The following is a 12,006-nucleotide window of genomic DNA, read 5'->3' as shown; positions in this document are numbered from 1 at the left end:
ATAGGCTGGCTCATTTTGCATTTGGAACAGGTGCCCCGCAGCATAGCTTGAGAGTCCAGATACATCGGGGGGGGGCTTTGCAACAATCCCTTTCTCACACATTGCTGCCGCCTCGACCGCTATTTACAGCGCGGGGGCTTTGTACTAAAGAGAGCAGAAGAGAATCCCCCGCTTAGCTTTTTTTTTTGGGAGCTAAAAAGAAGCTTTTATGCCAGCACAAACTTTAAATTTATGTTCATTCACGCCTGCTTTTTAAAACCCGATGACTACAAAAACCCTTGGGCTTACTAATAGTTTTGGATGAAGGTGAAATTGGAATTGATTTCCATTGATCAGTCAAACCAATTCTACAGAATCATTCTGCAATTCTCCATCGACCAGGAAGTAGCCCGCTAACAAAGCAAACTTTTGTTTTTGTCCTGATTGTTTAGACTTGGCAGAGGTTATGAGAAGCGTTTCCTTCGGATAATTCAGATTATATAAAAATCATAATAATAAATCATAATCATCACATAATCACGTGATCTATGTATAAAATAATATCAAGAAAGTATGAAAACACTTTTCAAAATAGTAGCGCAAGAAAAGAAAGTATCATTTGGTCAACGTCACAACTCCAATACTTCTTAACGGTTTTATTTTACCACCGCCAATTTTAAAGACCAACTCCCACGACTTTGATGCATTGACCTCGTTCACATCCGGCGAAGAGTCAGCGAGCCGCAAAATGCACTTAAAAAGGCCGAGAGGGGTCAGCGTAAACACGGCGGTCCGAACGGCAGCGGACAGCTAGCGTATTACGATGATGAAGGCGGCGGAGTGTAGTCTTTATTGTGTAATGGCATCCATTCTAAAAATAACAGCGTACATTTCCGACCACATGTTTTATGTGTCGGGCTGAGCGAAAGACGAGGATGTGAGTAGGAGGGTTCGACGAGAGAACATCTCTCCAGAGGGCTTAGAGTAATGATCAACTACTCCAAACCGTTCATTTGCGTCAACACGCATGCAAGGTGTGGGCAGGGATCAGGGCGAGCCCAGAGGCCACGGTGACCGTTTCCGGGGCGATCTGCATTTGACGGACCTGCCCTGCTGTGCCGCCGCCGCCGCCGCCGCCGCCGCCGCTCTCTTGGAACGAACACAAAACACAACCAAGGGCACCTCCAGGATGGCTTAAGCCAGCAATTCCCGCGCAATCCTCGCCTTCGCTTTCCTCGATGACGGCCTCGCTTGACATTCACATATGCGGAACGCACAAAGCTCAACGCGGCGGCGGCGGGCCAGATGCACGACCGCCCCGGGAGGATGGAAATAATGCCGCCGCACAGCGGTGGCCGGAATGCTTGATTAGGCTCGCCTCGAGGGGGCAGCCGGCTAAACAGACTTTGACCTCGGGGTGTTGGGCGGAATGTCACTGAGCAGTTTGGAAAGGTTGGCCGGCTAACTTGTGGAGCGACCGAACAAAGAGAACAACGACAAACCCCGCCCTGAGCAGTTGAGGCGTCGGATCATCGCTCAATGGCGACTTTTGGTGGCTTTCTTTCAACCAAGCCAAATATCTGATTTGAATTGCCGCTACTACTAACCATTAGTTTATGAATCGATTCATGTGTCAATTAATCGATTCATGGGTCAATTATTTTTCAATTAATCAATGAATTAGATTAGATGTAGATTGACAGTTTAGCCTTAAACAAAGTCTCAAAGCGATTATCAAAATAGTTGTCGATTCATTTGATAATCGATTAGTTGTCGATTGCACTTTTAAAAGAGCCCATACAAGAACATGGTAAAAATAGGTACATACACGTTTTGGCTAAGGCTCCTTTCCAAGACAATTAGCAACCATTAGGAGAGTGTCAACGTGGACTTGCTGCAACACAGAGAAGGTCACATGGCCCTTTCAAAGCTTACAAACCTACAAAAAATATCGATAGGATTCTACGGCTACCTAAAAAAAATAAAACACCTTACCACGACATTTCTATCGAATTATATTTTGCAAACGCATTCCTCGTAGGAGTGGAAGAATGGAGTGTTTGCAAAACACACACACACACACTGGGCTTTTTATTACAAATTTGTCTCTTCCTTTCTGCAGCACTTCAGAATGAATGCTGTCAGGGACACGCGCGCTCACGCACACACATACTCTGAGAGGCAACTACAGAGGAGCCTTGACAACGGCAACAAAAAAAAAAAAAGATGCTCTTGTGATGTTTGCACCTTGAATGAGTTTGGTCGGCACGCTTGCAGCCAGAGAGGAGTTAATAAGAGTGTGGACTGTGGGGGGAAGGGTGGCGCAGCTGGGTGTGGCTCCTGTGCTTTTTTTTTTTTTTTCCTCATATTAAACGGCGAGTGGGGGAGGAGGAGAAGTGCTAATGTTGGGATCATTTTCTATAAGCTAGCATCGGATGGCCGTGGGTGGCGGCCGGAGGGGTTTGCTCCGTGATGCCCATCCCTGAGGTCCAGCTATGCCCTGGCCCCTGACAGCTACTTCATACAGGGGTGCGCTCAACAACTGCCCTCCCCACCCCCACCCACACACACACACTTGTGCATTTGACCTACAGATGCTAAAACAAAGCAACACGCTACGGCAGTATATATACTGGATACACTTTGCAGAAATGAATGGAGTGCAACTCAAATAAAAAATCGATAGGATGCCAGCGTCGTAATAAATGCCTTACCTCTAATTGAGTCACGGCATTAAATCTTGTTAGTCCGCTCTAATAGATGCCGTGACCCGATTAATCGTCAGGTGTCCCATCCACATAAATGGAATGAAACCCGATTGGAGCACCTACCATAAGCCCGCCAACCCCCAACATATAGTGCAAGAGCTCATTCTGCACATTTTTTTTTTTTTTACTAAAATAAACACAAATTGTTTGTATTACTCAGACAGCATGTTTGATTTCATTCGAAATCTGCCAAAGATTATGAGGCCTACAATTGGCTAGCATCCTGTGCAAGTGCAATTGCTTGATGTCTGCCATCTAGTGGCAAATAGTGGCATTACAACTTTTTAAAGAATTAAATAAGGGGCCATTCAGAGCGCAGACATGGGGCCGCTTTAACCCATGGAGACACCCGGTACTCTGCAAGTGAGTAAATGGACACCGCAGAAAAATCTACTATTTTTTTTTTTTTTTTATCCTGTGTGTCCTCTTTTTGCCTCCTCCCGCCTCCCGGTCAGAAGACCAAGGCCTTCCCCTGAGGCGGGCAGCAGGCAGGCGTCACAGGGCATAGCAATGAAAATATTCTGCCTGCAATCTAATGAGCGCGGGAATGTCACCGCGGGCCCGTCTGCCGGTGCCGGCCGCCCGTCTCCAACATCCATACATGTTGAATCAGCACAGCTGCCAGACGGCGCTTCCTTCCTCCCTTCCATCCCTTTCTCTCCTGCTTTCTTCCTTCTTCACGTCCCGTCCCGCTCGCTCGCTCGGCGTGTCTATTTCTATCTCAAACACAAACGCGGGCCTCCCCCTCACCCCATTAAACGAAACGCAAGACATCCCGAATGTCTGCCATAAATAAAACGCCACCTTTCTCGTGTCTGGCTGTGTGCTTGGTGAGGGCAGAGAGAGAAAATTAGAATAAATGAGAATAAAAAAAACAAGTGTAGAAGATGAGCAGCTTTTGGTGAACAGCCATGAGGGATATCAATACATTTTCTTTTTTGTTCTCCATCTGCACCACCCCCCCACTCACTACCCATGTGGACAGAGCACTTGTGATGATTGTTTTGAGTCTCCAAAGACGATATCAAACAGGCCGACGGCTGGGGCGGCTCGCTTGTTCAACGGCAGCAGATTGGAAGATATCAGCCAGAAAAAGAGGAAAAAAAAATAAACGTCCCGAAACAGCATTCTCATTGGGTGGACAGATTCTTCGTGAACGTTGGCACGGCTCCGAAAGCCTAAAGGAATTTTTCTGTTCTTCTGGCTGCTTTTTTTGACAGAGAGCTTTGTCCTCCTCGTGATGAATCTCATCATGGTCTCAATAGATCAACCGAGGAGGTTTTCATCAACGCTGCTCTGTGCATCCTGACTTTTTTTTATTTCTTTTTTATCAACCTGGATTTTTAGTGATGGATGATGCTGGCCTTGCAGGGATATTACAATCCAACGCACACGGTGATTATGTCATAATGAAGAAGAGTATCGACATCCTCCAAGGTCGGCCAATCCCGATTTGCATTTGAATCCTAAGCAGCTGGAGCTCATAGTGGAGCGACACATGCAGCAAAATTTGTCTGAAGAACAACTGACAAAGAAAAACCACTTTACACAGATCGGATCGACTGAATCCACGAACGTTTTGCATTTTGAGGCAAAATTAGAAATCGCTCGTAATGTCATGTCATCGCGTTCACTTGCGTTGCCCCGTGTCAATGCTAGCTTCGCTAGCCCATCTATGGCTTTATGTGTCGTGTGTTAGCATTAAGCTAGCAAAAGATGTTTTTTAGCGGTAAACTTCATTTTGAGTGGCACCGAACAGTTTGAAGCAAGCACACTTGGCTTCTTTTTTTGAAGAAATATTCACTGTTTACTTTTTATATGATGCGCTTTGGCGAGTAATATAGAACACACACGTTTACGCAACTGTTCACACATTGCACACACTGCACCACATCACTCACTAATGGGTGACTTCTACTTGGGGGGGGGCATGTTCCTCACTCTCAACCCAACCCGACTACGCAACCCCCCCTTTCAAAACGGTAAATAATATGCAAGCTGGGGGTGTGACATTAGGTTAAAGTGAATAAAGGGCAGCAACCTTTCAAAATAACAATTTGCGGAGTTACCATACCTTGAAAGTGGAACGCTCTGGATTCTCTATGGAAGCCTTGGACCTGAGTAACTCCATCAAATCCATCTCCGGCGAGGAGTTCATCCAACACGCTGATGCGCAGAGCTGGGTCGACCCCCAAACCTTGCACTAATTTGCAGAGATACAAATTGTCAATAGTCGGGGGGGGGTGGATGTAGTCATTCTTGCATCAAAACAACATATGAATTAATGATGTGAAGCAACATGGATGGATCAGCCATGGCAAGGTCCTTACCTGAGGAGGCGCACAATATGCAGACAACCAGAAATAGCTGTAACAATCCCATGGTGAATGTTATGGTTGAAAAGAAAAATTAGTCCATATTTTTGTCCACTTTTGACAGATTGAGTTTGATGCTCAGAATATTAGCAATCCAGGATGCTGAGCCAGGGCATTATCTAAACTTTACATCCCCGGCGATGAGGAGGCGGTCCAAAAAAAATAACAAAGATGGAAGTCCGTTGATGTTATTATTACTCCATGTAGGATGTGCGGATCTGCTCCATGAGCGCGGTCCGAGGGAGGGGGGCACAGGTGGATGCGCGGAGGATGCACAAAAGGAAACGTGACGCTTGCCTTCTTTCACCAGCTCAACAGACGGTCCTGCCGCGGCACGGGAGGAAGGAGGAGAGGGAGCTGCTGCTACCGCTGCCGCCCAGGGTGGAGGGGAGAGAGGAGAGGAGAGGGAGGGAGGGAGGGAGGGAGGGCCGGAGAACTCCCCCTGTCCTGCTTGGAAGAAGAAGAGGAGAGTGGGGGAACTGCGCTCTCTCGTGGTGGGACAATATAAAACTCACGCAAGCGTTTACAGGGCGGTTCTACACCCGCGAAGTTGCATATTAGCAGATTTTACTTTTTTTGTATTTTATTTTTTTTGCATTTTGAATGTTTATCAACATCTTTTTAGAATTTTTTGGGGGGGAAGGCGCATTTGGTATTTGTTTTTTTTTTTAATCATCATCAAGGAAGGAAGGAAGGAAGGAAGGAAGAAAGGAAGGAAGGAAGGAAGGAATATCGTACACTTGCTCTTTTCATATTATGTCTTGTCGGTGAGTGTGAATGTTTTTTGTCAGCCCTGCGATTGCCTAGCGACTAATCCAGGGTGAACGCCAGCCTAGCCTGAAGTCAGCCGGGCTAAGCTCACCCGAGACCCCTTCAGAGCATAAACGCTATCGAAAATGAATTACCTTTCCTCCTCTTTGAAAGAACCTGACTGAGCGCAAAGTCACATTTTGCATGCTTAAGAGATCCCATCATCACTTTTGTTCTTTGACAAGTCATCATCGTCATCCGCTGTCAGCTGAGCTTTGTCTTTTTGACACATGGCAATGAAGTAGATTAAAATGGGCTGCTCGGCTCCCTGTGACACCCATTGTGAACTTCTTTTTTTAGAGCTTTGAATATTACTTCAGTCAGTGTTAAAATTGCATCCTCCTCGACCATGGGAAGACTTACTTTTTTGAAAGAGCCCTTGTGAAGTTTCTCGTGAGGAAACACGCTTTTCTCTTCTGCCCAGCATTCTCTGCCAGATGGACAAGAACAAAAATGCTCCTCTATAACGCAATCCTAAATTGACAACACACTTCAGCCAATCCCTGAATGACTTGGAAAGACTTTTGTTGGCTGTGTTGGCCATGTTGAAGTAGCTTGTCAAGCGATTCTGGGGAGGGTTCCAGATCCCTTCCTGTGCTCAGCTTTTGTCCCCTTTAGAACAACCCAACGTATCAGCATTTGGATCTCCATCCCGCTCCACAATGTCTACACTCATGCCAACAACATGTTCTGTGATCACTGCGTTTTAAAAATAGATGATGATAAAAGGAGAAGAATCTGCTGCATCTTGCATTTATGTGCACCCCCCTGGACTCTATACATTATTAATACAATAACGTTTCTTCTCGGTCCACCCAGGAAATGTAATTACTTTGTATTGCCCACAAGTTGTCATTTCCTGTCGAGCCATGGGGAAAATATGAACAAGTCCCCAGCCCAGATAGAAAAGTAATAAGAGCACAAACCTTTACTCTTGAGGAGCACACACACACACACTAGTACAGGGGTTGCCAACATTTTTTTAAACAAAGAACTGCTTCACGGGGAGAGATTAGTCCAAAGCCATTTTGTTGACCCCTGCATTACAGCACACTTCCTCAAGCAAAGTACAGTTCATTTCACTTAACCCAGAAGAAATAGTTACTTTTACATCATGTCAATGAAAATTGCTGCATAAATGTATTGTAAATTATCATTATGGACTTTAACTATTAACATTACTATAGTACTCGGATGTTTTTGTTCCCACAGCGCCATCTTGTGTGATAGACGGCGACTTACAGTTGGCTGACTTAGGCACTTAATGACTTACAGTTGGCTAACTGTGAGTCATTAAGTGCCTAATTGGGACAATTTTTGAAGACTGCTTAACTTATTATAGCGTATGTTAATGTTATATCGTATTTACCTTTGTTGTGGCCTACATCAGCAGCGATTCAACGGAGAGATACTTCTTCCCCCTTTGGAGCGTAATGGCCGTCAATTTGTACTGCCTGCGTTGCGTATTAAATGAAATAGATAAAATAGTATGATATCATACTATATAATAAATATTAACATAGGAACCATGCAATAATAAACATGTTACGTGACTGCCAAAATAAATCAGTCCACCATAAAATATAAAATGATGAATCAAATAAAAAATAAAAACACCTTTTACCTTTTTGAATTGAAGAGACGAAGGGGTGTGAGGAACAAGTTTTCCCTCGCGTGCTTTTAATCGCTATACGATAAGAATATTTATTCTCGAACATTAAAAAATTAAAACATATTAAGGATTATTTTGTAAATATGAGCTTCAAAAGAAAACAATTATCGAAATTAGAATATTTATTTTCTTTGCCACCCCTAAACGAGGAGTGGTATCGTCCACTTCACCGGAAACGTCATCTACAAGCCGCTGAAAGTCCATACATTTTATTTCTAAAATGTATATAAAATAAATATTATTGTAGGTCACTGTCCATATATATGCTCAGTTTGAACAATAACACTGGGCTTACATATAACCCGTTCTAAAATAATAAATGCAAATCTATAGATTATAATATATATATTATTCTTTGAATAATATATATATTATTCTTGTGAAATACAATAAAACCCTAATCAACACAATGAACTCTGAAAGCCACTGAACCATTCCAGTTGGAACATTAATTTAAGTGATTTTGCAAACTAAATACTAGAGGGAGCCTGTGTACTGAGAATGACCTACTCCATAACATTTTGTGAGCTGTTTCTAATTTCTTTGCAAATATAGTGTATTTAATGTGCTGGTGCAAGTGCACGGAGGGTTGATGAAGCAAAATTACAAAACAAACACTCAATAGCAGGAAGTTTGAGTTCTAATGAATTTCATTATTGCAAAACACTAGCTTACATAATTCATATTGCATTTTTTTTCAAGCTTTTCACTACATTGCTAAGAAAAAACAACCGCTGTTGTCAGCAGGCTAAACTTACAGACGAGGAACGGCAATATGTGACTTTAACAGTCCAGTCCCGGCAGCGAGGAGCACTGCAAGATGCGCAGGTAATTTTTGACCTTGTCTGAGTCTCGGCGGAGGCAGTAGAGCAAGTCGTTGTGGTCCAGCGAGGTCGGACCTTCTCTTTTGTAGAAGGCAAAGGTGGAAGAATGCATCTCAGGGTGGATGGAAGCAAGTGTGTTACTGAGCACACCCTGGAGCTTCATCTAAAGGCAGGAGAAGGATGGGACGGGAGGAATTTTACTCCAAATTATGAGTATTAATCAAGATCCACTAGGTCATGATTATTTCAAAACATTATGTGTATACTTTTATTTTATTTAGCCATATTCAGGTTCATCATACAAATATGATTTATTATTTACAGGGACAATAAACCATGAGGTACACCACCAATGGAATCTGATCCATCGCTCACCTTCTCTGCCATTTTCAAGACTCCAACCCTCAGCTCTTGCATCACGTCACTCATCTCCAGAGCCTTGTTGAAGTTCAAGCGGATTAAATCCTGCTCACGGTTCTTGTTGCGGTTTCGGTCCTTGCGCATGCTCTGGTGCAGCTGCGACAAGGGGTCCCCCCAGGCCCCCAGCAGCCTCAGGATCACCTCGGTCAGCTTCTCTCTCTGTACACACGATTCAGCTTTTATTGGTGGAATATTTTTAATCAGGCGTACCAATACTCACATCCAGACTTTTTGCATTCTGTTTGTCAGCCGGTGTCAGGATATCATGCGTGTGACATTTCCACTTTCCGAGCATGTTGCGGCTGGGAAGCAAGTAGTGGTCCTGTTAGAGGGAGCGAAACTTTTATGAGAGTCGTGTACGGAATGTGATGAGAGAGGAAAGTCACTCACAGATTGCGAGTGGAGGTCAGCGGAGATGCCGTGCATCCTGGACGACTGTTGCATGATGCGTTCGAAGAGGTCAGCCAAGGTGGGGAGGGGGCACCCGGCTTGTCCGTAGGCACACATCGGAGCGCTGGCCACGCTGAGGAAAATCTGGGTCAGCATCATCACGGTAAAAGAAACTAGAGAGGACAGGAAAATAAAATTTAGTATCCACATTCCCGATCGTGTGAATGAATGAATCGTACCTTTTGTCATGGCTCCACTGTTTTGTCTTCTCAAGGACTCGGTTCGGCCAACGAGGCGGCTCGGTGCAATGACGACGCTGATGAGACAAACTAATTTATACACTCGTTTAAACATAAAACGTCATGTGACTCGCTTATGTATTTGCGGACTCAAGCGGTAAATCAACGACAACCACAGCCAATTTGTCTACTGGACTGCAAAGGGCATTAGGGTTAAGCTTAGATCATTTTTTTTTTTATATTAGCTCGATGACAGACAAGGTAGATGCATACTTACGGCACGCTGTTGACAGCATCATGCTTTTTTCTTCCGCTTGAACTGGGGCCTTAGTCAGGGGAGGGAATAATGAACAATTCCAAATAGTATCAGCACCACTGGCGGAGCTAGGGTTATTTTCCTTAGGGTGCCAATTTTTTTTAAACCCCCAAAAATACCTAAAAGTCAATCATATGTACTGGCACCTGGGGGAGGAAGTGCCCTTGCAGTTCCCCCTCTAGCTCCGCCAGTTATCAGCACAAAATCTGGTACCAGCTAGAAAGAAATGTCAAGAAAATCCTAGTAGAACCACAGAATTTTTTATGGTAATAATTTTACAAGTTTGAATGTGATTGGTTAGTCTGCCACATTTGAGTTAGAAGTGCGCACTTTAGCGATATTGAAGGTGCTGTTGAAAATGAGTCCAATTGCCAAACAGTATCTAATAGTTTATTGTTTTCCTTTTTAAATAGAAAATAAAATCTTGAGTATACATATGTACAGGTTGGAGTGCATTCTAATACAGTGTGCTATAGGAGCAGAGAACCCTCTCCCCTCTAAACGCTCCATGTGAAGATTTACGCTCAACATCTGTGATGCTTCCACTTGCGTGTGGCCCCGGCGATGTTGGCGTCCTTTTTGTGCCAGGGGAAGAGGCGGGCGATAGCGAGGGTGCCGTCGGGCCGTACGGAGCCGGTCAGGACGTAGAGCTGCGAGCGTCCGGGTCGCGCCAGCGTGTTGGCGCAGCCCAGGTTGATGAGCAGCCACTGGTGCAGCAGGTGGTGGGTGTCGTAGGGCAGCAGCGGGCCCTGGCGGATGAACTCAACACGGCCTTCGACCTCAAACGCGGGCTCGCCCGTCAGGAGGCGGCGGCGGTGGTGAAATTTTGCTGTAACAGCTGCGGAGGAGGAGGAGGGGGGATTAATAATCTGTATTATTATGTTAATAATAATAATTTGCCTGGAAATAAAATAAATAAAATAAATAAATAAATATAAATGGCTTCTGATTTTTACCAAAGTCATGCTGGCAAAAAGCATCCAGGACGGTTCTCATAGCTGGAGCTTCTTCCACCATGGGACAATTTTGACAAGTTGCTTTGGGTAAGTCTGCAAGTGAATAAAATAAAAATGATTTGATCAATTAATAGACAATAAAGAACCAACAGTCAACGACACTCAAAATCTGAGCTGCAATGAAAAAAAATATTAGAGTTTTCATTAATCATTTTTTTTATTTGAAAATTCCAAAATAAATACACGCGTGGTATTTACCTTTAGGAAAATGGCCGAACTTGGCGTGCGGAGACAGGCACATGTCTTCTTCGGTTGGGAAGCGATCACAGTCAAGCGCTTGGGGCCAAGGGTGCCCCTGGCAGGCCAGCACGGGGGCACAGCTCTCCCTCACAGCCACGCACAGACTCCGACAGGGCTGGATGAACCTGAAGGCGGGAAATAAGCGCCGTACTGTTAAACCCAAGCGAGGCCGCCCAATGTGAAGTCGAGGAAGAAAAGGAACTTACGTGTCAAGACAGACGGGAGCGATGAGGGAGCAGAGGAAGGCCTGAGCTTGAGGGTGGCAGCCCGTCTGCAGCAGGGGCCTCCAGTCTTCAGAGCGGGGTACCACTTCACCCTCCAGGTTACTGTGGCCCAAGAAGTTGGGCAGCCGCATCTCAGAGTAGCCCACGTCTTGACACACCTTCATCTGGTTGGGGATGGTCACGCATCGGGTGGACTGGCCCAAGTCGAAGGCCTCCAGCGGGGCCAGGAGAGTCGCGGCGAGGAAGAGGAGCGTAGCCATGTCGAGAGCGGATGTGGCGGAGGAAGCCGCCGGCCGCTTTATATACACCGCGAGAGCCGACCCCGTCAGTCTCTAAGTCTCTTATCACGTAGCTATCAAAGACGCCGAGACGATGTGTTTGGAGACAACGGCTTTTTTGTCATGGCTGCAGACAGAGGGGGGGGGCGTAGGGTTAGGGTGGCCCCCCCGTGTGTGAAGCCGGGGAACACAATGACCCAGCTTTCATGGAGTTGAAAGAAGGAGCGTGTGGGCACACCGCTCAATTCCTTTCATTTGTTGCTCATCTCACATAAAAAAACCTGACCTGCAAATTTATCAGCTAACAAATGTGAACTTCCATTTCAAAATGGAAAAGTATGCACCAAAACGAACAGTGGGAAAACCTAAATGTCAACGTATATATATTTATACACACACAAGACCAATGTGAAATTGCATTACAAAATGTCGGATGAGCCGTGTTGACTTTGTCC

General features: G+C 45.1%; 3 protein-coding genes across 4 annotated transcripts in view; all 3 read right to left on the bottom strand.

The window, feature by feature from the left end:
- Nucleotides 1–7,515, bottom strand: part of nell2a (neural EGFL like 2a) — a 46,807-nt gene extending 39,292 nt beyond the window's left edge. Inside the window, exons 1-3 of one of the 2 annotated variants that reach the window (XM_088378959.1) lie at nt 7,302–7,515; nt 5,078–5,569; nt 4,822–4,950 (exon numbers count right to left, since the gene is read on the bottom strand). In XM_088378959.1, coding sequence (XP_088235085.1) covers nt 4,822–4,950; nt 5,078–5,129 — 181 coding nt within the window. In that variant the 5' untranslated portion in view covers nt 5,130–5,569; nt 7,302–7,515. Of the gene's footprint in view, nt 1–4,821; nt 4,951–5,077; nt 5,573–7,301 lie in introns of those variants that run through there. The other variant, XM_088378960.1, reaches the window with a different exon arrangement.
- A 765-nt stretch (nt 7,516–8,280) lies between these two features.
- LOC148396831 (prolactin-like) lies at nt 8,281–9,412 on the bottom strand. The gene is made up of 4 exons (XM_088379285.1): nt 9,239–9,412; nt 9,069–9,170; nt 8,804–9,007; nt 8,281–8,591 (listed from the first exon to the last, which is right to left on the bottom strand). Exons 1-4 carry the CDS (start codon nt 9,395–9,397, stop codon nt 8,388–8,390), a joined length of 669 nt encoding a protein of 222 aa, XP_088235411.1. The 5' UTR covers nt 9,398–9,412; the 3' UTR covers nt 8,281–8,387.
- Nucleotides 9,413–10,239: 827 nt separating this feature from the next.
- On the bottom strand, nt 10,240–11,648 carry szl (sizzled). Its single transcript, XM_088379308.1, has 4 exons — nt 11,256–11,648; nt 11,008–11,174; nt 10,750–10,842; nt 10,240–10,631 (listed from the first exon to the last, which is right to left on the bottom strand). The coding sequence occupies exons 1-4, from the start codon at nt 11,531–11,533 to the stop codon at nt 10,318–10,320; spliced, it is 852 nt and encodes a 283-aa protein (XP_088235434.1). The 5' UTR covers nt 11,534–11,648; the 3' UTR covers nt 10,240–10,317.
- Between the last annotated feature and the right edge of the window lie 358 nt (nt 11,649–12,006).

Source organism: Syngnathus floridae, chromosome 6 (genome assembly GCF_059516105.1).
Source record: "Syngnathus floridae isolate MCC-2025c chromosome 6, RoL_Sflo_1.0, whole genome shotgun sequence".
In the NCBI taxonomy this organism is placed as follows: domain Eukaryota; kingdom Metazoa; phylum Chordata; class Actinopteri; order Syngnathiformes; family Syngnathidae; genus Syngnathus; species Syngnathus floridae.
Note: the sequence above shows the minus strand (reverse complement) of the source record. Positions and strands in the feature narration are given on the sequence as shown.